General features: G+C 28.3%; 1 protein-coding gene across 1 annotated transcript; it reads right to left on the bottom strand.

Annotated features, from left to right (window-relative positions):
* Positions 1-2,469: 2,469 nt before the first annotated feature.
* On the bottom strand, positions 2,470-16,371 carry LOC108486335 (reticulon-like protein B21). Its single transcript, XM_017790338.2, has 9 exons — positions 15,223-16,371; positions 15,064-15,120; positions 14,876-14,978; positions 14,722-14,796; positions 14,496-14,640; positions 14,349-14,418; positions 13,509-13,574; positions 3,532-3,654; positions 2,470-2,766 (listed from the first exon to the last, which is right to left on the bottom strand). The coding sequence occupies exons 1-9, from the start codon at positions 16,190-16,192 to the stop codon at positions 2,573-2,575; spliced, it is 1,803 nt and encodes a 600-aa protein (XP_017645827.1). The 5' UTR covers positions 16,193-16,371; the 3' UTR covers positions 2,470-2,572.
* Between the last annotated feature and the right edge of the window lie 8,511 nt (positions 16,372-24,882).

The following is a 24,882-nucleotide window of genomic DNA, read 5'->3' as shown; positions in this document are numbered from 1 at the left end:
ACAGTCCCCATCAGATTATGACAAAACAACAACGTAATAAGTCCTTATACACCTGATACCGTAAGTTTAGTTTCAAAATATACTCTCTTTTTTCAATTAAAAGTTTTTTAAAATATTTTATGTAAAAAGTTATTTTTTAATTTGTTCCTCAAGTGATAAAAAATGGGTGTATATATTTTATGATTTATTTAAAGATTATATAAAATATAAAAAAGTTAAAGTAATAATTATAATGGGAGCGAGACATTTAATACAGGTTTAAAATGATAACGATCCAACTTTCATATTTCATATTTTATTTATATAGATTATACATGTGAAATTTGATGTAAATTAAAATTTTATAACTATTTTCTTTATGCAAGAACTTTTAACCCTTCAATAAAAATTAATATATAATATTTCATATCAATATGATATAGATATCGAATCAGTTTGAAAATCTACATGTATGGTAAATATAATTATATTAATAAAATCAACCGTCATATTATTAAATTATTAATAATAAAAATAATATGAAACAGTATAAAACTACAAATCATTAGACTTAATAAGTGATGTGACTTGAAATTTTAGACAATGTGTAACCATTGATATCTTATATAATTAAATATTGACTTAATAAATTTTTTATGTAAATTTAATACATTTTAATGTGGTAATTATGTTTTTATTTTTATTTTTATACCCCAAAGTAACAATGTTAATTTTAAATTTTTAATTCAAACTTTAGGTTAATTTGATGAAAATTAATAACTAATATTATTATGTTTGAATTTTAATGATTTTGTTAATAGAATATATTCAATGTTAACTATGAATTTATTTAGTTTTGTAATTAATTCATTTAGTACAGTTTGATGGCTATGATTTTTTTAAGTTTTAGGATTGATTTGATGAAAGTTAATTGCTAATATTATTAGTTAATTATGAATTTTCATCGAATCAAACTAAACTCTAATTAAATACTAAAAATTAACATTGTTATTTAGATACCAAAATATATAAATTTTACCAAATACAAGTACCACATCATTAATAAAAAAATTAGAAATATCATATTAAAAAAAGTGTTAGACTCAAGATATTAACCTCTTTACATTATCAAGACATTATATATATTGATTAAAATAAATAAGTATTGAAAGAGGAAAATGAGAGCCACACAATAGTAATTCGAAGGATCGAAGAGACAAAATAAACCATCCACTTGATATCAAACACCACCATTTTTGGCTTTTTTTATTACATTTATTATTTGAATAATAATAATAATAATAATAATAATAATAATAATAATAATAATTGTTTTATAGATAAATGCTGAAAACCATTGTGATGACAAGCTCAATCACCTTAATCAGTACACTATGGGCAAAAGAATGATGAAAGAAGCCTAATTAAGTAGGTAAATATCTCAATCATGCATGCATATATATAAATGTCAACTATGTATGATTATATTAATTTCAAATAGGTTAAATTTTGTTTTAATCCTTTTATGTTTAAATTTGAAATTTAATCTTTATCTAGTTTTATGATGTAATTAATTACTCCAAAGTATTTAACTAAAACATAGATTTTTCTTTGAAACATCTGTCCAATACCAAACATTTTAGCATGATAAATGAGAAAGGTGTTTTAAGAAAATTTATGTTCACATTAATTAAAATAGTTAATTTTGTTAACTACTTAGATTAATCTATGGAATTATAAAAATAGTACTAATTATGCTAAATTAAAATATAGGGATACTAACAAGTGTTGGGGTTGTGGTCATTGCACTTCCAATTTCATGAACTTAGGTTCAAACTCTAAAAGTGACGCTTTTGGAAGTGGCAATAGTAAATCCTAAAAGGATTAGTTTTCATGGATTGTAAATTGGGCATAAAAGATACCTTGTTCAAACCAAAAAAAATAAAGAACAAGTATAAAATCTAAATATGAGTATAGTAGAGGGACCAAACCTAAATTTGACCTTTAAAGCAATATTTTTGCTTGGATTTCTTAGGGGACATGGCAGAAGCTCATTTGACATACTAAACAACAGTTGTTTCAGATGAGACAAAGTAGTCAATTTTTGTGTTGAATTTCTTGATGATTCATCTAATGAATTCAGAAAATTCTTGTTCAACTTGAATTCCAATTACTTCTTATGTGAATGTATCTCATATGAGGATAATTACAATAAAAGATGTTTTGAGGTCATCTTGTTTTCCAAATATCACAAATATATGAAAATTTTACACATGGATATTTTATTGATATAATATATTGTCTTCTAATTTAAAGGTGGGAATGAATTATGGATAAAAGTAAATTTATATAAGAAAAATATGATTTAAATCTCATTAAATTAATATTTTTAATTTTTAATTTTAGGGATATAATATAATTTGCCAAAACCCCTACCTGCATACACTTGTTAGCTAGTAAAGTAACTTAAACCAAAACAAAAGAGAAAAGTTACTCACTATAAAACTTTATATATCAAAAAAATGAAGTGAAGCAAAGAAGAAAGTGTCCAAAACATGTTGTGACGTGTGATATATATATATATATATATATATTAGGATCTTTTCTTTAATTTATTTGGTAGCATTTTAGATGGCCCAACAACACCATGTCTTAGTCTTTTTTCCATTGGATTTGGTGGTGCTTGGTATGATTCTCCATTGGTATGCCCAGTTTCAGCCTCCACCCAATCCTCCTCGCCCACCATTTTTTGTTGATAGTATCGGAAGGCCACAAATAGCATGAAAGCTACACAATTTTAAATAATAATTATCAACTCAAGCTCAAGCACGAACATTATAATACTCAATTTAAAAGAATTGATAATCTAATTAATCTTTTCATTATAATATATTTTTATATTATGAAAAATTACATGTTTATCGTTATTTTATAGAAAGAGCTTAAGTAGGAACAAGATCGAGTTTGTATACAAATAAATTTAATCATGTTCGAGCTCAAAATTAAATATGAAAATTGATAAATTAACTTAATCAAACTTAAATTTGAGCAGCTCGATCTGAGGTTGAACTTAAAAATTAAGTTCAAATTTTACGTTGACCTCGAACTTATCAATATTTGAGCATACCTCAACTCAATTATGTTGTTAGTTTTAGAGATTAGTTAAAAAAAAGTGGTGTGAAATTATAGTTTTTGTCTTTATATTAAATTTGAAGATTTAGCCACATAATTTAATTTTTTACCATTATTAATATTATTCCTTAATCTAAACCATTAACATCTTCACCAAAATTCCTTATCAAGTTTGATTTCGATTTTTAAAATTAAAAAACTGCATTCCAAATCATATATTAGCGATTTAGACTTTTGAATTTTGGATTTTTAAAGAAAATCCTATAAACCAATTACCAGAAATTTTTAATGGTATTAGCGATTTAGACTAAGGCATAACATTAATGGTAGTAGAAAGATCAAATTATGCTAAATTAAGTATAGTATAGGGACAAAAACTACAAATAGACCAAAACAGTGAAGTTGTGTCAATTTGCTTACCAGCCCAAATGCGAGCAACAATTGAAGATAGGTTCCAAACCAGGGTGAAGATGGCCACTGCCACTGCTTTTTTATGTGTGCATGTCTCCCATGCATCTTCAATGCGTCCAATCCAAAATTTTCCTTCATATTTCACATAAATTTTTTAAATAATAATAATGAGATTATTTTGAATTTTATATTAAAAATAATTCAAATATGGTTTAGGTCCTTCTACTATGTTTAAAGTTGACATTTAGTCCTTGTAATTCTCAGCACAATGAGTTGAAAAGAGGCTTTTAGGGGGGGGGGAATCCATGTCAACAGTTAACCGTGTTAACTATTTGGACTAACTAACGACATTATAAAAATTGAGAGACTAAAATTATCCAAATGAGAGTATAAGGACTAAATCCAAAATTTAAGTATTGTAGGGGGACAAACTATAATGGTCAAATAAGAATAGATGACATATTAAATAATAAATAGTTAGTTCAAGCCTTTTAACAGTTTCAAAACATTAGGTAGTTTAAAGTATCACTTAATCTTAAATTTAGGATTGAGTCCTTATAATTATTCGCACAATGAGTTGGAGGGGGATTTTAAGGGAAGGAAATCCATGTTGGCATTTTAAATGGAACAGTTGACATAGTTAATCATTTGGACTAACAAATGACATTGTAAAAATAGAAGGATTAAATTATACCTAATTAAAGTATAAAGATGAAATCCAAATTTTAAGTATAATAAGGGGACTAAAACTATAATGATCAGATGAAATTTTAAATGATATATAGTTAATTCAACAATTTAACGCTTTCAAAAGATATTGGTTGGTTTTAAATTTGAAATTTAGTTCTTATAATTTTATCGAAGAGTTACAATGAGCACCTTCAAGTTTGTTGTTGAAAAGGTTCGGAGGAAGTTGGATAGTTAGGATGCTCAGATGCTTCCAATGGCAGGTCGAGTCACTTTGGCACGGTCAGTCTTGCTATCGATCCCTAACTATTTCATACAATTTGTTAAGATCCCTATTTCTGTTTGTAAAGAGATTGAGAAGATTGCTCGAGGGTTCATTTGGGGGAGATCCACTACAAGTCAGAAGCCATCTCTAGTTAAATGGAATGATTATTGCCAACCTCTTTCTGATGAAGGCCTAGGTCTCAAAAGTCTTATAGATCAATACGACTCGTTTCTTCTCAAGTTGGGGTTTTTTTTCTTCTCTAATAAACAAGCTTGAATTGTTGGAATAAGGACTTTGATTTATTTATTTTAGTTACTTTAGTTATTATAATATGATTCTTTAATTATGTCTTGTTTATTAAATGCATCTTTAATTAATGCCTTGCATTATTGATATACATCTTTTAATTATGACATGCATTATGTGTTCTGCATTTAATAAAGTCATGCATTATGTAACTCCCATGTTAATTAAAGTTTGCATCTTTTAATGAAGTCATGCATTAAGTAATACATTATTCATTTAGTTTACATCTTAATTAAACCAAACATTTAGGCATCTTAGTTGTTAAATATGTTTGAGTTTGTTTATATAAGTATGTTATTTAATTTGGCTGTTAATTTTTTTTAATGCTTAAGTTATAGTGTGTTTAATTTTTCTTAAATAAATTGATTGTGTGATTGTTGTAGGAAAGTCCAAAAGGCTAGTCACATAGCTACAAAAAGGCTATTCGTTTGGCAAGAAAAATCAAATGCTGTCACATTCAATTGATTGTCTAGTTTTGGCATAAAAAAGTGTGCATTTGGTCACTTAATTGCTGGTGCATATTTGGAACTTTTTTGTGGGTATTGGAGCACTCAAAGCTCATTATGGTGACTTTTCAAATGGACCAATAGTGGCTCTTCAAGTCTGATCGGTTTCATGCACTCAAAGCTAGTTATGGTGCCAATTAAGAGATGAATACACAAGCATTAAGGCATTTGGTTAAGGAGAAAATGAAGGGACATCAAGGAGTACATTTAATGGACCATTAAGCTTTCATCAAGTGAAGAGGCATGATTTTTCAGTTATGCATGAATCAAGTGAAAAGACATGACTCTTTGGCTGCCCATTAAGATTATAACTGAATTTTAATATTTTGTTAATAGCTGATATGAATGTTGAATTTGAATAGTCATAATAATGCCTATAAATAGCTTGTAAGAAAATATTGTTTTGGTTAGACTATTTTTTTGCTAAATTTATGAAATATTTGAAACTTTTGAGAGTTCAAATCTCCTTATTCTTTTTGGGACTAATCTGACTTATCAAGCTAGGCTTGTGACGTCTTATCCTCCTTTTGTTTTTCCAAACTTATCACTGCAAAGTGTGGCATTAGTTTTACCTTTGGTTCCTATCTCGTTAGATAATGGGTCAAGGTTTATTTGCTGATTTTACTTTTCATTATCCATCTAAGTGCTTGTAAGTCTTGGGTCAACAATCTCTATATTGTTGGTTCAGCCTTTGCGTTAGCCGAGTTTCCTCTATCCATCTTCCAAACTCTTGCTATCCACCTTAAGTGTTGTTATAAGTTTCGGATCAATACTGTCCTATAGTATTGGTTCACTCTTCAACCTTAAGCCTAAACTATTCCATCTGAATTGCCAACTTCAAAATATACCTATATTTGCCTTAGTTAAACCTATCCATTTTTTTTTCTAAACATTCTTTGAACCTATCTTCTATCCATCTTCAGCCTTTTTCTTGTAACGAATCAAACTTACTCAATTTCTCAATTAGGCAACTAATATGACTCAAATCATCATCGAACCAAGTTCATATCATTTGGTATCAAAGCTAATGAAATTAAAGTAAGTATTGACGTTTTCAGCATTACGGTATTGTAATTTGAAAAAAAAAATCAAAAAAAATTTCAATATCCATTGAAGTTCAAAGTGTGAAATATCAGTTTTTAGGAATACAAATTCATTGGAAATTAAAAAAAAAAAAAGCTAGCTTGGAAGTGCATTTGCTGTCCGACTCAATCCATTCATTACCTATCATTTGGCCACACTTAAACATTTCCATATTTGTTTTTCTAGCCTACCTTTTGTCCTAACATCATTTCCTACCTAAAATCGAACATCAAAATTGCAAGCCGATTCCACAATGATTGTTGATTTGTCTAAGTAGTCCATTGAGAAATTAGAGAGAAGAAGTGAGCAGAAAAAGGCAAGAGTGAGTTGTGAGATCATTAGAGTGCTGAAAAGCCAATCTTGAGTGCAAACATGAGTGGAGTGGACTGATTTTCTTTGCGAGTGAAACGTGAGGTTTGTATTGGTAAGGTACTCATTTTTATCTTTAAACTCTTTTCTTTTCCATCAATAAATCATGTTTTGAGAAGAGTTTTCAGAATTTGAAATTCAAGATTTGATGAAAGAGATGGACCGATCGTTCGATAGAAAAATAAAACTCCTACAAGAACGATTAGTTTGTGCCGAAGAGCGGGGCCAGTGAGTAAAAGCCCAATGAGAACAAATTTCTCCAAATCAAAGGTTGAAAACAAGATGGTTACGGAGACAAACATCCAATGACTATGTGGGAAGAGACTCATATCAAGATTCTCATTCATCAAGGAAGTCAAGTCGATATGAAGCAAACCACAAGTTTGAAACTTTTCGAGGCTACCAACAAGAAGGTAGAAATTTTTCTTCAAGTGCCTTAATGTATTCATCTACGGATAAGTCCTTACAAAGAAGTGAACGTGTTTTGTATAAGTATTTGTCCATGGAGGCTTATTTACGAAGAAATGATCGTGATTTATATGAAGATTCTTCCACTTCTTTCCAACAAAAAGTCTATCGTTCTGATTCTTTTGTATTATCTCCATCTTGTAATGAAAGGTTGAAAGAAAAAAAAATTAAAAAGAAAGGAGAGACAAGAAATGCTAATAAAAGAAAATGAGAGAATATGGAATGAAATTGAAAAAAAATAAAAGAAAAAGAAATTGAAAAAGAAAAAGAGAGTGAGAGAAAGCAAAATGAGTTGAGATTGAAAAACAATGTGAGAACGAAAAGAAAATTGAAAAGAAGAAAGAGATTGGAGAAAGAAAAGAAAGAGTGACATTGTTGAAGATGAAAATGAAATAAAAAGTGAGAACAAGTCTTCAAAAGAGACGATTGAAAAAAAAAAGATTGTGGTCAAGAGAAAGTGAGAAATGTTTTTACTAACCCATATTCGAGTTGTTCTCATATTACATCTTATTTTCAGGTATCTAAAGACTTGATTGACAAGCTTCAACTTCATCACCTTCTTGATAAGAGACGATTTCATTTGATCGAGAAAGGTAAGGTTAAAAATGAAATCAAACCACAAGCGCCTAAAGGTAAGCAAGATAAAGAGTTTTTAGCCATTGAATCACGGCAATCACATTTGAATGTTGTTGAGAAAATTGCTGAAGACTTAGTTTTTGAAAGAACTCCTCACCTTGATTTGATTAACTGTCATTTTCTGATTGTTAATGATTTTGCTCCAACTAGTGGCATGAAGAGTTTTTCTCATGATTTGTACTCTGTTGGCAAGTCTGTTAGTGAAGTGAGATTAACTCGACGTCCACAAAATTTGATCATGTTTGATAAAGGGTTTTCATGTGAAACACTCAATCTATTTGATCGTGACGATATAGAGAATTCTTTAACTCTTAGTGCAAAATCTTTGTATATTTGCATGAGATTCGAGAGATTTGATTGTTTGAAAGTTTGCGTGTCTAAATCTTGTTTGTTTGGCATGTGTGATTTACTTGTGAAAACGAAATTTGTTACATGCTGGAACAAGTGATCAAAACCATGTGTTTAAACCGGGAGCAAGTTTTCTTAAATTATCATTAAGCAGAGGTGAGCATCATAAATTTTATATGAATAGAAGTGCGAACAATCTTTTCTTGTCTGATGTTTTATCATTATGTTTGAAAAAAAAAACATGAGAATTTTGTTGCCTTGCAAAGGCAAAATCCAATATTTGATTCCGAAGATTGTTCTATACTATGGTTTGAGAGATTTGGACATGGTTCGCATAATTATAACTTTAGCTTGCTTCGTGTTCCTACCATGTTGCCAGTCAAGGAATTTCCATGTCAAATTGAAATGGTAAGAAACAATTATGTTTTTGATCTTGATGATCATAGTTTTATATTATTGTTCGAGGGACTTGAGCCATGGAATTTTGTTTTCCAAGATTATATCTTTCGAATACTTTGTGATTCTGGTTTGTTTCCATTGAAGAACATTTTGATTCATTATGAGAAGGTGAGATCAACTTCTATTTTTTATCCCGGTATCGGTTCAAGCATTCCAAGTTTGGATTGGTTGTCGAAAAGTTATTTTCTGTTCAAAATTCAAAGTGTCACTAATTTCTTCCATTATTGTGTAGATGACAATTTGGAATGGTTTCCTCCTAAAGAGGGAGGGCATGAAAATAACATCTTTCCTTTTCGAACCATTTGTGGTTATCAGGTTTTTAGAAACAAATCTGTTAGGTTCATGAACAAAAGTGTTCGTGACGATGAAATTTTTCCACGAGCACGTGGCCCGATTTGAGGACAAATCGTTTTCAAGAGGGAGGGTATGATGCGATTCCGGACGCATCATGTTTTGAAACAATTCGACAACATCGGGATTGGCCCAAACTTGAGGGGCCCAAGTGCAACATGAAGCTTTTAGTTCCAGTTTGTTAATTTGGTTGCTGGAATAAGGACTTTGATTTATTTATTTTAGTTACTTTAGTTATTATAATATGAATCTTTAATTATGTCTTATTTATTAAATGCATCTTTAATTAATGTCTTGTATTATTGATCTATATCTTTTAATTATGACATGCATTATGTGTTCTGCATTTAACAAAGTCATGCATTATGTAACTCCCATGTTAATTAAAGTTTGCATCTTTAATGAAGTCATGCATTAAGTAATTCATTGTTCATTTAGTTTACATCTTAATTAAACCAAACATTTAGGCATCTTAGTTGTTAAATATGTTTGAGTTTGTTTATGTAAGTATGTTATTTAATTTGGCTATTATTTTTTTAATGCTTAAGTTATAGTGTGTTTAATTTTTCTTAAATAAATTAATTGTGTGATTGTTGTAGGAAAGTCCAAAAAGCTGGTCACATAGCTACAAAAGGGCTGTTTGTTTGCCAAGAAAAATCAAATGTTGTCACATTCAATTGGCTATCTAGTTTTGGCATAAAAGAGTGTGCATTTGGTCACTTAATTGCTGGTGCATATTTGGAACGTTTTTTGTGGGTATTGAAGCACTCAAAGCTCATTATGGTAACTTTTCAAATGGACCAATAGTGACTCTTCAAGTCTGATCGATTTCATGCACTCAAAGCTAGTTATAGTGCTAATTAAGAGATGAATACACAAGCATTAAGGCATTTGGTTAAGAGGAAAATGAAGGGACATCAAGCAGCACATTTAATGGACCATTAAGTCTTTATCAAGTGAAGAGGCATGATTTTTCAGCTATGCATGAATCAAGTGAAAAGACATGACTCTTTGGCTACCCATTAAGAGTTATAACTGAATTTTAATATTTTGTTAATAGCTGATATGAATGTTGAATCTGAATAGTCATAATAATGCCTACAAATAGTTTGTAAGAAAACATTGTTTTGGTTAAACTATTTTTTTGCCAAATTTATGAAATATTTTAAACTTGTGAGAGTTCAAATCTCCTTGTTATTTTTGGGACTGATCTGACTTATCAAGCTAGGCTTGTGGCGTCTTATTCTTCCTTTGTTTTTCCGAACTTATCACTGCAAAGTGTAGCATTCATTATACCTTTGGTTCCTATCCCCTTAAATAATGGGTCAAGGTTTATTTGCTAATTTTACTTTTCATTATCCATCCAAGTGCTTGTAAGTCTTGGGTCAATAATCTCTATATTGTTGGTTCAGCCTTTGCCTTAGCTGAGTTTCCTTTATCCATCTTCCAAACTCTTGCTATCCACCTTAAGTGTTGTTATAAGTTTTAGGTCTATATTGTCCTATAATATTGGTTCACTCTTCAACCTTAAGGCTAAACTATTCCATCCGAATTACCAACTTCAAAATATCCCTATATTTGCCTCAGCTAAACCTATCCATTTTTTTTCTAAACATTCTTTGAACCTATCTTCTATCCATCTTCATTCTTTTTCTTGTAACGAATCAAACTTACTCAATTTCTCGATTGGGCAACTAATACGACTCGAATCATCACCGAACCGAGTTCGTATCACTTTTCTTCATGTGACCTTAGCGGATGTGTGAATGAGTCTATTCTTCATTTCTTACGGGATTGTTGTAAGGTAAGAGATGTTTGGGAACAGGTCATTCCTTCGAGGTTACTGCGTCGTTTTTTGTCTTACTCGCTAAAGAACTGGTTAATAGTCAACTTGAGGAATGAATTTGGCTTAGTTTTTCAAGAATTTGATTGGCAATTTCTATTTGGTATACTCTACTGGAAGATTTGGAAACAGAGATGTTTGTGTGTGTTCTAGGAGGTTCTGTTCAATAAAGATCATATCCTTCACTCTTCTTGGAGTTGGGTTAGAGCTCACAAGTGTTTATCTTGAACACCCACTAAAGATACCGAAAGACAAACTAGGTGTCGTAAATGGAATCCACTTCCGACGAGTTCCATTAAATTGAACACTGGCAAGGCTTGTAATCCAGCGTCGAGTTTAGTAGCATCGATAGCAGTGGCGAGAGATGGATTTGGAAACTGGGTATGTGGGGTTGGTAGAAATATTGGCAGGTGTAGTGTGGAGCAAGCGAAACTTTTGGCTATCTATAACGGTCTTATTATGGCATGGAATGCCCAATGGAAAGATATTTTCGTGGAAATGGATTGTGCACTTGCTATTAAAGGGATCAATGGCGACTCGAGAGGTTGTGCTCACAGGGATTTGGTTCTTAGAATTCGGGAGTTAAAAAATCGATATTGGAATGTTGCCATCTAGCAGATCCAAAGAGAGGTGAATTATGTCGCACACTCGTTGGCTGGTATGATGAAGGATTTCCTAGTTGGCACAGATATTTCATAGGCCTCCCTGTTTAGTCTGTCATTATGTAAGGACGGATAACATGTATATGCTTTTGAATCCCATTATTTCCTGCTAGTTTATTAATCCTTTCTTGTTACCCAAAAAAAAAATTTTAAGGAAAAAAAATCTATGTCGAAATTTTAAATGGAACAATTAATGGTGCTAATGATTTGAATTAATTAATGACGTTATAAAATTAGAGGGACTAAGTGATGTCAAATTAAAGTAAAGAATTAAATACAAAATTTAAGTATAATAGAGAACTAAAACTATAGTTATCAAATAAGAATAGATGAAATATTAAATAATGTATAACTAATTCAAGCTTTTAACAGTTTCAAATGAGTAGATAGTATTTTTTATACAATGCCTAAAACTTCCCATAATCCCTCTTCAACCATTAAATAAGGAGATAAACACGCTTCAGTGCGCTTTAACTTACGTCCTCTTACACAGGTAAGAATATCAATATCAATCAAACTAACACTTAGTCATCAAAGATTGGGTAGTTTTAAGAGTATTGGTTGAGTTATTTGACTAATTCCCAAAGACCCAAACCAATAATAAAGTTAATGCATAATTATTTATGTAATATGACATTAAAATTTGAATTAAAGGTTTTTTTTTTTTTTTAGAAGTTACAACTAATGGTTTCAATTAGAAACAATCTTTATAAACATTGAATTGAATAATTAGGCCACATTGGAGAGACAAAAATGTAGATTGGGTGAAACTTTGCTCATGGTCTGTAAAATTAGGAACCATCACAAGCACTTCGATTATAAAATTATTATATTAATTTAATATTCTTTAAAATTCTAAACCCTAAAAGTTAAAAAAGTTAATGTTAGAAAACAAAAATTCTAACAAATCAGCGTAAATGATGCTATAGTTTTTGACTTTGATGTGTTTTTGGAATTTGAATTGATGACACCAAATATAATGAAAAAAACAAAACATAAATAATATAGATATTAAAGCAGTTTAAGTACCAAGTCGTATTAATATTAAGCAAATTTGAGGATACAGCAAATTAATTTATGACCCAATATGAAGCCTTTCCCTCCTTTATAGGTCCTACACTTGTTCACTATTTGATGCATCTAACTTTCATTCCCAAGCATAATGGACCTACAACATTATGCCTCAACTTTTCACTTTATGATGTACCTAGATTTTCAATTAAAATCACAAAATTATAACAGTTTTTAAGCTTTATATCGTAAATATAAGTCCCTTTATGTGTGGATTTATTTTGTTTTTATAGCTTCCTTTTTCTATTCTTTTATATAGGCTAAAACTTGATGTCAACCAAAATTTAAACTAGTTCAACTTTGTTTGAAAATTAATAAGAAAATTTACCCTAAGAAGACATGATCAAATCATATCAGATTTGTTTTGGGGTCAAATTACTTAGGATTCATGTCAACATTTGGTTGAGTTTGGGTTCGGGTTTAGAATTTTTGAGTCAATCATCACGATTTTGATCATTTCGAGTTCAATTTGTTTTGAGTTAATGTTTTTCAAGTTTGAGGCAATGTTTTAAGTTTGAGTTGCACAGTTTCAATGGTACTGTTGACTTTTTTATGATTAAATCAAGATTGAATTCAAATTGATTGATTAATAATTTTCAAATTCAAGTCAAGGTTAAAACTCACAAATATAAATTAGATCAATCAAATCAAACATACAATATATGAAGAAAAAAGACAAATGTAGGAGTAATGATATTATATTAGAGGTGTTCATAGATCAAACAGTCAACTCAACTTATTTTAGATTATGCTTGAATTTACATTTTTCAATTTAGACTAGTCTAACCCGGCTTTTTTTTTTTTTAACCATAAAATGTGTTTTTAAGATGTGTTCAGGCTAAAAAAAAATTTAAAATCGAACCTCGATCGGGTCCAATCCATGAGTGTATAATATATGATTGATGGGAGATAATTGGGATAGGAATTTTTACCGTAGGCAGTTAATTGGTGGGAATAAGAAGAGCAGACTTTTGGAACAGTGAAAACCCCAAAAAACCCTACAATCAACAACAAAACCATGCCTCAGTTAAAAAGGTAAAAACATGCAGTCATTTAGATCTCGTTTTCACCGAAACAATTTAACTGTTCTGTTTTATATAGTTGTTATTTACTTCAGCCATGATTGTCTAACTTGCTTTTATTTACAAGGTCAAATTTTAGCTTTCGTCCCTCTATTATACTTAAAATTTAAATTTAATCTTTATACTTTAATTTAACATAATTTTTACTTTTATAATGTCTCGTCCAAAATAATTAACTATTTCAATTAAAATATTGAAATGATTTTAAATAAAAAACCATTCACTCCAATACCCTAAAAACCATTTCAATAATATATACCATTATAATTATCGATATTTATACTATTATACTTTGTGTGACCGAGTTGATGTCAACAATTCAGTTGGTGTAAGTAAACAAAATAAAAAATCTGTAAAATTCAAAATAAACTGGATTAATTAAGTGTTTTAATTTTAAATTTTATTTTAAGAAATAATTTATTTTAAATATCTAGCATTTACCTTCAATTTATTTTAAGAAATAATTATTTTAAATATTATTATTTTCTTAAATAAAAATTTATGTCAAATATTTTTTCACCCATATTGTTGTGTATATGACAAATTCTTGCAAAAGTAGAAGATTGCATTATGTCAAATTATGCTAATAAGTATTAAATATCAAATTTGAGTATAATAAAGGGACCAAAATATAATTTGACCTAAAACTCATGATCTCAACCAAGAGGTAAAAAAAAAAAAAAAACTTACCCAATTTGGCCATTTTCCAGACAGTTATGGAGCTGCCACATCTGGCCAAAACAAATAGTAGCACTGCCAACTGCAAATGGTCCCAATTGATCAACTTTCTTTAAAAATCAAAACCAAATGGTTGAAAAAAAACAATGGGAAATTTACCTTCATTGTAGTATAAGGATCACCAGAAAAAAGTGCTCTCAGCTTTAATAAGAACTCGTTCAAATATGGAAGAACCAATTTAAGTACCCAAATTGCTTCTTCTTCTCCAACCACACACCTTGATTCATCTACATCCACAACTCCCCTGCATTATCATAGAAAGTTAGGGGGGAGGGGGAGAAGGTCTTTATTTGTTCATTAATGGCATCTAATGCAATGTGTTTACCTGCAGATGATTGATCTGTAAAGGAATATAGCAGCAAGGTAAACAAGTCCCGCATAGGAAGTTACTGTAATGCAGCTGTTGAAACATTGAACGAGGAGTTTTAGTGATGGACTCAAAAAAGATTAGAAAGGAAAAAGGATGACAATTCTGAGACCTGATGTCGAGGTCTTGTGTGTAAGATGATGAAATGATGATGAATGTTCCGACCCCGAAGATTAATGCCGATTTCGATACATCCCTCCACATTACTAAATCAACTGAAAAGATGAAAAGGGTTTAATAAAGTTGCAGCTATGGAATTCATTGATGTTGTTTCCAAGGAATGGAATCAGTTAAATATACCTAAATTGTGCAATTGGTTCTGAGTTTGGGGGAAACTTTGATAATGGTAATCGTCATCTGCAATTTATTCCAAGCAATAAGGTCATTAGCAACATTCATTTAGCACTAAAAGAGAGTTGCTTATCTCAATATAGCATCAAATGGGAACACAAAACTTACAAAGGGTAGCATTCTTTACTACTGGTGGTGGCTGCTTGTTAAGAGTTGGAGAAAATGGTGCAGCTTTGTTAGGGAATTGACTAGTATTCTTCACTCCATTAGTAACTGTGCTAGGCTTGTTATCTTCTTGCAACTTTTTCACTTCATTTACAGCTTTATTGGGCTTCATTTCATTAGGAACTTTGTTAGGCTTCTTCTCCACCTCTGGTACATTCATTTCCTTAATATCAAAGCTTTTCTTTTCATCCCCAACATCCTCCATTTCTTCATCTTCTTCATCATCACCATTGCTTGAAATGACCATTTCTTGGCACACACCAAACTCTTTGCAATGCTCCTCCCACTCAGATTCATACTTCAAGTTTTCATTTGAGTCCTTGTCACTCCCTTCAATTTTTTCATCATCAAAAACTAAAACTTTATCATCATTTCCATTTTCATTACAAGATTGAGCTGAGGCCTTCACTGAATTCCCCTCTATTCCCTCGCCTGATTCAATGCCATCTTTGCTGCTCATCTCAACACCCTTTTTAGCAACATCAGATCTTAGCTTCTTACTATGAATTGGGGTTCTCTCAATTCCATCAACAGATTTACTAAGATCCCTAATCCCTTTCTTGACCTGAATGGGAACCTTCTTAATCCTATCAACAGACAAGCTCAAGTCTTTGCAATGCTCCATGGATTTTCCTTTAGCTACCCTAATTTGGTTCTTCTCCAACCCTTCAAAGCTTTCACTTTTCCATGTCTTTCTCTTCCCACTAACACCTACACCCCCAAAGGTTTGCCCTTTCTTCAAGCTCAACCTTTTATTACCACCAGCATTGTTTCCCTCACCATTGCCGTTTTCTTCTTCATTGAAGACCTTGATCCCACCTTTGAATTCATCACTTTTCATCCTGGTTTCCCACACTGAGCCTGCAACAACACTGCTTTTACCTCCTGTTCTTCTGCTATTACTTGAATCCATCTCTTTTGCCCTCCTATTTATCTCACTTTCTATTTACCCTTTGTGGGAAACAACTCCTACTGGGACATGGGTGTTACAATTATTGGATAAGAAGCTTTAAATTGAAGAAATGGAGGTCTTTGTGGGATCAAACAATGACAGAAAAAAGAGAGGTATATATGAGTGAATTGCCAGGGAGGGGGGGGGGGGGGAACTGGGTTTCCTTCATTTTTACTCGGGTTTAATTTTGCTCTCAGCCCCTATACTTTTAAGACTTTTAAAATTAAATCCCTGTACAATTCTAATTGATAACATAAATAGTAGATTTCTGTTAAATTTTATTAATGTGTGGCCTTATGATATTCAGAGTTCTTACTTAGAAAATAAAGTTAAGTTGATATCACATGTTGAAATGAGATAGTGATATTAGTTAGACTTGATTTTTAGTGCAATAAAAATGTGGCATTTGTCGTTTTTTTCTTTTAAGGAACATGTGTCATTTTTATGGACAATCTTTTTAATAAAATAGACAAAAATCATAGTTTATATGTTAAAATGAGAAAAAAAGTTTAAATAATAAAGTGAAGAAAACGTTATATTTGGAGACTTAAATTAGACTAGTAGAAAGGTTAAATTATTGAAATAAAAAACAAAGGACTGAATATAAAAAGTATAAAAAGTACAGGGACTGAAAGACAAAATTAGAGGTTTTAATTATTGTTGGATTTTGGGTAAAGAGAATTAGAAGATTTTACATACATGGTGTTACGGATTTTTCTTTCTTTTTCTTTTTGCAGAAGTATTCTCTCTCAAAAGGATATGTAAGACTGTGAGTTAACACTGCAATTTCACATTGTCCTTACTGAAAAAGGGCTTACTTTGGATCTGAGGCAACAATTATCAAATTTTGTGCATATGAATAACAAAATCCCAAAAATGTCAAAATTATGGTTTTGGTTCCCTACTATATTTAAATTTTAAATTTTAAATTTTAATATAATCTTTTATTTTTATAATGTAATTAATTCATCTAAATAATTATCGCGTTAAATTATTTTGATCAAAATATCATTTTGGAATTTTGTTAAAATCAATATGAACATAATATGTTGGAAGAGATGTACTATTTCCTACTGCAATAATTCAACATTTTAGATAATGTCGAGGAAATATTTTATATATAAATTAAGATTTAAAATATTTATAATAGTATTAGTAAGTTTAAACAGTTTCTATCAATAGTATTAAGAAGTAAAGAACTGAAGAAGAGCAGCAAAATGTGTTACCAAGGTATTAGAAGATTAAATTAAGAAGGACTAAAACAGCAATTAAATCATGCATTTTTATTTTTTAAATTATGAAATAAGGTCCCACCTACCCCTTTCTGTTAAACAAGCATGTGACACCATCTCGTGGCAAGAGATGGTGCCTTCATATAATTGTCACCGACACCCTTTTACTCATTTTATTAACTTTGGATAATATTTTGTTATAAAGCAATTCATCCAAATCATTTTAAATATGAAAATATTTATTTTGCAAAAGTGAGCTAGATTCAAGATTTGGACAAAGATGGGGGATTTGTGTGCAAGTGCCATGATTAATTAATCAACCTTATTTTTCAAGTTCTCAAAAGTAATTATATATGAAAATTAGAGCATACAATAAATAATAATAATAATAATAATAAGTATAATTTGAAATTAGTTGTAACAAATGAAACATATATGATATTAAATTATGAGTAAAAATAAAATTTAAATACAAAACACATCAAATTGAAAATACTAAATGGATACAATTGTTTATCATTGTATTGTTATGGATCGTGAGTTAGTCTCAAGTTAATTTGTAACACTAACTTAATGAACAACATCATTAATATTAGAAACTTTATCACATGTGTATTTGTGTAGAAATCAAATACTTAAAACGACATTTATACAAAAAAAAACACACATGAAATTAACACAACAATATTATTTTACAAATACACTAGTTTTTTGGTACTTCCATGATTCAATTAGGACTCAATTGATGGGTGACACCAACTTAATAAAAGACTTAAAAATAGTATAGATGCACAAATATATAAAAAAATATATATTTATTAAAGTTTCATATAAAAACAAAAAAAAATTGCATTAAAATAATTGGCAAATGAAAATGTTTTACATGCATGGTGTTCTTGGCTTGAATCTCATCATGGATAATTTTTATCTGAGTTATAAAATGTAAAAATATAAAAATACTCATATAATCATATATTTTACTTAGCAAATGAATTAGTTTTTTTTTTTTTTTTATAATTCCCTAATTGAGTTAGAGCCTAGTTGATAGGTAACACCAACTCAATAAAAGACTTAATAAATAATATAGATAAAGATTAATTGCATAATATGTTCCTTAAATATGGTCAACTTTAAAATTGATCCCTAAACTTTCAAAACGTACCAAATGATCCTCAAAGTAAAAATCATTCCAATTAAGTCCTTCCACCATCATGAATAAGACATATTTGAAAATATTTGTAATAGTAGTTTAAGGATTGAATTAAAATGTTTTGAAGTTCAAGAATAAATTTAGAATTCAACTCGTAGTTTAGGGATGATTTATGAAATTAACCCTAACATAAATATACTTACAGATTTTGATATTTATATTTTAGTAGTACTTTGACTTTTATAATATCATTAAATAATTCAAATATTAAACAGTATTAATTGCATAGGTAAAATGTCAACCTCAACTTTTTCTTAAAAATACTTTTTCAAAGTAATTTCTAAGAAAAGTCTCACATCAATTATTTTAGGTAAAATATTAATAATGTTAGCGGTTATAAAAGTAACGGGTCAAAATTTATTAAATTAAAATATAAAGATTAAATTTTTAAATTTTATATAATAAATAATAATAAAAATCAAAATATGGAAGCTCTCAATTGATAAGTAAATGGAAATAAAAGCGAGGGAGACGAAGATGCAAATCTATAGAAGTGGTGGATTTAGGGTTGTAACAACCAAAATTCATTTGGAATTTACTTAAATTAAAGAATAATAATAATATAAAGTATAGAGTAGGCAGTCCCCAATTTTGTTCCGTTTAAGGCACGTGACTCGCATCGCACGCCTCCAAAGTCACGCTACCAATTTATTCTACACATGTTCACTTTGGTCAAATTCTCATTTCAGTCCTACTACAATGTACCATTTTTTACTTTAATATAACATAATTTTTTAAAAGAAATTTAGTTATAGCCCAGAAAATTCAATTCAGAAAAATATTAAAAAAATAAAAATTAATAGATTCAGCTCAAAATAAAATTGCTTTAAAATGAAAAGGTAAACTACACTTAAGATCACTCAACTATTAGTCACTTAACATTTTGGTCCATTAATTTCAAAAAGTTACAAAATGATCACTAAATTATTCAAAAATTTTCATTACTAGATTGTTAAATTTGTTGGTGTATAACCTTCTCTATATGCAATACCACGTGAAGTGAAAGTTGTCTTTCCCCTTCTCTTTAACAGTTCAAATTTTCTTTATAAAACAACTTTAAACGACATAAATCTACGAACTAAAATCTAAATAGCTTTCTTCTTCAATCTTTGATTATCTAATCAACTAAGATTTAAAATATATTCCTCTACTAGTTGATGGGTACTAATTTACTATTACAATCTTTGAATCGCCGCTTGGAGTTACTAACCAAACTTCTTTAAAAAAACTTCATAACCCAAAGAATTCAAATAAAAATATTTTAAATAGTTTATGACCATTTTGTAACCTTTTGAAATTAAGTGACTAATATGTAAACTTCCTAAAAGCTTAATAGTTCTAGGTGGAATATACCCTAAAAAAAAAGCGATACGGGCGACGGCCAGCGAGGCATAGTTTTATTTGGGCAAGAAAAGATGGGGTTTTTTTACCCCAATATTATAAAAAAAAATTTATACACCAAAATAGGTTGTCAGTCAGATTAATTACGAAAATGGTATACTTTTTGGGGTTGTGCCTACATGTGCACAACCTATTATTTATTATTATTTTTTTGTTTTAAAAATTATTATTATATTATTTTAATATTTATATTAATATATGGATAAAATATGAGTTTTATACGGATAAAAATACTAAGCAATTCGAGGCACATCGGTGAATTACTAGTCGTGCCTAACAGAGCACAACACCTGCACATTTCCCTTTTCTTTCTTTGCATTTTACAAAAATTGGTCTTATATCACTTTTGGTCCCTCTACTAGGCCTAAAATTAAAATTTAATCTTTATACTTGAATTTCTACAATAATATTTGGTCCTATTTTTATAATTTTTTCCAAATAATTAATATTGTTAATTACTCATTAAAGTTTTTAACGTGTTTTTTAAGAATATTAGTTTAACAAAATAATGATATGTTAAGTCGTAATAAGTTTTAAATAATAAAATTTCTAACAAAAATGTATTCCAACTTAACATATCATTGTTTTGTTAAACTAATATTTTGTTTAAAAAACACGCCAAAAATTTTATCGAGTAATTAACAAAAATTTTAATACAATTTTGTTAGAAATTTTATTATTTAAAACTTATTCCAACTTAACATATCATTGTTTTGTTAAACTAATCAAAATTTTATAGAGTAATTAACAAAAATTTTAATACAAGTTTGTTAGAAATTTTATTATTTAAAACTTATTCTAACTTAACATATCATTATTTTGTTAAACTAATTTTTTTTTTAAAAAAACACGTCAAAAATTTTATCAGAGTAATTAACAATATTAATTATTTGGAAAAAAATTATAAAAAATAGAACCAAATATTATTGTAGAAATTCAAGTATAAAGATTGAATTTTAATTTTAGGCCTAGTAGAGGGACCAAAAGTGATATAAGACCAATTTTTTGTAAAATGCAAAGAAAGAAAAGGGAAATGTGCAGGGTGTTGTGCCTACCTGTCAGGCACGACTAGTCGTGCCTACTCGACAAAGCTCAATTCGCTTTTATTTTTTTATCCGTAAAACTCAGATTTTTATCTATATATTAATATAAATATTAAAAATAATATAATAATAATTTTTAAAACAAAAAAATAATAAAATAATAGGTTGTGCCTGTCGTGTAGGCACAACCCCAAAAAGATACCATTTTCGTAATTAATCTGATCGACAACCTATTTTGGTGTATAAATTTTTTTTATAATGTTAGTAAAAACCCAAAAGAAGGCCTTGATTATCATTTTTCCTTTTATAAATAATTATTCAAAGAGTGAAAATGTGTTAAATATAATTTGAAAAAAGAAAATTTCTGTGTGTTATTTTTAGATAGCTTTTGAAGAATTATTTTAGATAAAGCAAGCTAAACGTAGTAAAATAAAATGGATATCCCAACATATATAATAATAGTAGATTTTAAGATCAGTACAAAACAGTATTACCCATGATAATCAATATCATACCTACAGACATATCGTTTTTACTAATATTAGTACATATCAATACTTATCTAAATTTATCGCTATTTTCAAATAATTTATATATATTTGAAAATATAATACATTTAAAATATTAAACTAATGAGACAAATATAATACTCATGAAAAAGACATGAATTCGTATGATACAAAGGAAAATTATTTATATAATTATTATTTAATAACCTTAAAAGCAATCTATAGTTAAATAGACTCAAAATAAACAAAGGCCTTTTTATTAAAATAACTCATAAATTTTAAAAGAGTTCCAAAATGATTCATTTTTTTAATAAAACACCAAAATGACCTGAAATCTACAGTAAAAGCTGGTGGAGCCAAATTAAATGGAGCCACCAACTTGCCATGTCAGCAGGGATCATAAAAAATTAATTTTTTGGTGGAGCTATGTAGAATGGCGTCACCTGTATAAATATTAGGGAAGTATTAAAATTTCTTAAAACATAAGAGGACTTAAAAAAAATTATCCATTTTTCTGATGGAGTCAAAGTAAATGACGCCACCAGTCTACCCATATGTCAGTATTTTTTTTTACTATTTAACTCTTTTACCTTTTTTTTTGTCTTTTATCTTTATTTATTTATTTTATTTATTATTATTAATTTTAAAATTTTTGAAATATATATTTAAAATATTTTATTAATATATATTTTTAAATTTTAAATATATATTTTGAAATTATTTTTTAATTATTTTTTAATATTTAAATATTTTAAACTTTCAAATTTGTTATTAGTTTTATAATAATTTAAATATTATTTAATTTGTTTTATAATATTTTAAATTATAATTTTAAATTATTTTAAAAGATATTCGCTTTTAATAAAAATAACTTAAAATTTTAATTAATTATCAAAATGACACATTTTTTAATTTGGCTCCACCAACTTTTATCAGATTTCAGTCACTTTCGTGTTTAATTAAAAATTAATTATTTTGATAATGAATTAAATTTTTGTGTTATTTTTATAAAAAAGTCAAGATATTCAAACCATTTTTAAATTCTATTTAAAAGTTAAAAATAGTATTTTAATTAAAAAGTGAAATTTGATTAATTAGAAAATAAAAACAAAAATAGTATTTTAATTAAAAAGTGAAATTTGATTAATTAGAAAATAAAAATATTTGTTAAAAAAGATTTATTTGTTAAAAATGAATTTATTTAAAAATATATATATTAAAAAGTAAAATTTAAATTAAAAATTAATATTATATATTATAAAATCACATCATGTCGTTGATGTGACAACACAAAATAATATTTAGAAAATAACTATTATTGTAATGGGATACATGTTCTATTAGGTATAAGTATTTAAATTTTTATTTTTGTAATGTGATACATGCGTAAATATATATATATATAGAATCATATTAGTGAATCTATAATACATACTTCATCCGATAAAGTATGCATTATTAAAATTAAATTAAAATATTAAATAAGAAATAAAATTATAAAACAAAATGTTATTTGAAAAATAATTATTATTGTAATGAGATACATGTTTTATTAGGTATAAGTATTTAAATTTTTGTTTTTATAATATGATACATGCGTAAATCTATATATATATATATATATATATATATATATATCATATTAGTAAATCTATTAATACATACTTTATCCGGATAAAGTATGCATTATTAAAATTAAACTAAAATATTAAATAAGAAATAAAATTATAAAATAATATGTTATTTGAAAAATAACTATTATTGTAACGAGATACATGTTTTATTAAGTATAATTATTTAAATTTTTGTTTTTGTAATGTGATCTATATATATATAATCATATTAGTGAATTTGCTAATACATACTTCATCCGGATAAAGTATGCATTATTAAAATTAATGGTTTGTTTAAACACAATATAGTGAGTTGAAGGGAAATAAAAAGAAAATAATAAATAAGGAGGGCTTAAAATAAAATTATCTAAATTAAAGTTTGGTGCTGCCACACTGCTATGCGGCACCTTGCCCTTCCTTTTCAGCAACCATTTAAAAATAGAAAATTACATAACAAGTCCCTAAATATTTTAAATCATTATTTTTTATTTTTTTACTGTTTTAGGTCAGAAATCTAGGGTGGTGCCGCCTATGCACCACCCTCCACTAAAACAAATGTACCATTTTGGTACTTAATTTTTGAAACAACTTATTGTGATATTTTATTTTATTTTTATATTTTTTTGGTAAAAAATCCAATAAATAAAGACAAAAAGACAAAAAAAAGGTAAAAGACTTAAAAAGTAAAAAAAAAGTACTAACATATGGGCAGACTGGTGGTGCCATTTACTTTGGCTCCACCAGAAAAATAAGTAATTTTTTTTAAGTCCTCCTATGTTTCAAAAAATTTCAATATTTTCTTGATATTTATACAGGTAGTGCTATTCTACATGGCTCTACCAAAAAATTAATTTCTTATGATCCCTGCTGACGTGGCAAGTTGATGGCGCCATTTAATTTAGCTCCACCAATTTTTACTGTAAATTTCAAGTCATTTTGGTGTTTTACTAAAAAGATGGATCATTTTAGAACTTTTTTAAAATTTATGAGTTATTTTAATAAAAAGGCCAATAAACAAACTAACAAAATTATTCCGTCGTATTTATAATTCGAAAAATCCAGAATGACTAATAAAAATTCAAATTTAAATACATTTTAAAACTATTTTTCAATTTTTTATGCTAGCCGGTACGCATCACAATCAACTGTTATATTTTGTGGAACATAATTGGTTTGATGTTCTGATTTACTTCCATAGCGACTACAGAGTAGCTGTAAATTTAATAAAATGTGCCTACCACACAAAATTAGTTGTTTCTTTTTTACTTTGTTGTTTTTGAAAGCCTAAGATACAAGTAGTTTAAGAGATTAATAATAATACTCACGTAAAAATATAAAAACACTCGATAGGCTCAACAGTCTAAGTCAAATATCATTAAACTCAAATTCGACTCGATTGATAGTTCAAACAACTCAATAATTACAAATTTTTTCGAACCAGCAAACATATTTATGTATTATATAGAAGGAAATATATGTATAAAATTAATAATAATTCAAAAATCAAATCCCAGACCAAAATGAAATATGGGGTACTAAAAGAAGAGTCACCAAAATTAAGATAGAGGTAGCTCACTTACCCCCACATAATCTAGAATGACGTTGATATTAAATGAAGTGAATTCCTCAAAAATATGGGGATT

This window comes from Gossypium arboreum, chromosome 6 (genome assembly GCF_025698485.1).
Source record: "Gossypium arboreum isolate Shixiya-1 chromosome 6, ASM2569848v2, whole genome shotgun sequence".
NCBI classification, from domain to species: Eukaryota; Viridiplantae; Streptophyta; class Magnoliopsida; order Malvales; family Malvaceae; genus Gossypium; species Gossypium arboreum.
This window is presented reverse-complemented; position numbering and strand designations above follow the sequence as displayed.

What these genes read in the sequence shown, in the direction of transcription:
- LOC108486335 (XM_017790338.2), bottom strand. Translation starts at nt 16,192, where the DNA reads ATGGATTCAAGTAATAGCAGAAGAACAGGAGGTAAAAGCAGTGTTGTT. An exon ending in ATCCTTATACTACAATGAAG is followed by an intron (nt 14,419 to 14,495) that starts GTAAATTTCCCA and finishes GACCATTTGCAG; the next exon opens with TTGGCAGTGCTACTATTTGT. An exon ending in CTGGAAAATGGCCAAATTGG is followed by an intron (nt 13,575 to 14,348) that starts GTAAGTTTTTTT and finishes TGTTGATTGTAG; the next exon opens with GGTTTTTTGGGGTTTTCACT.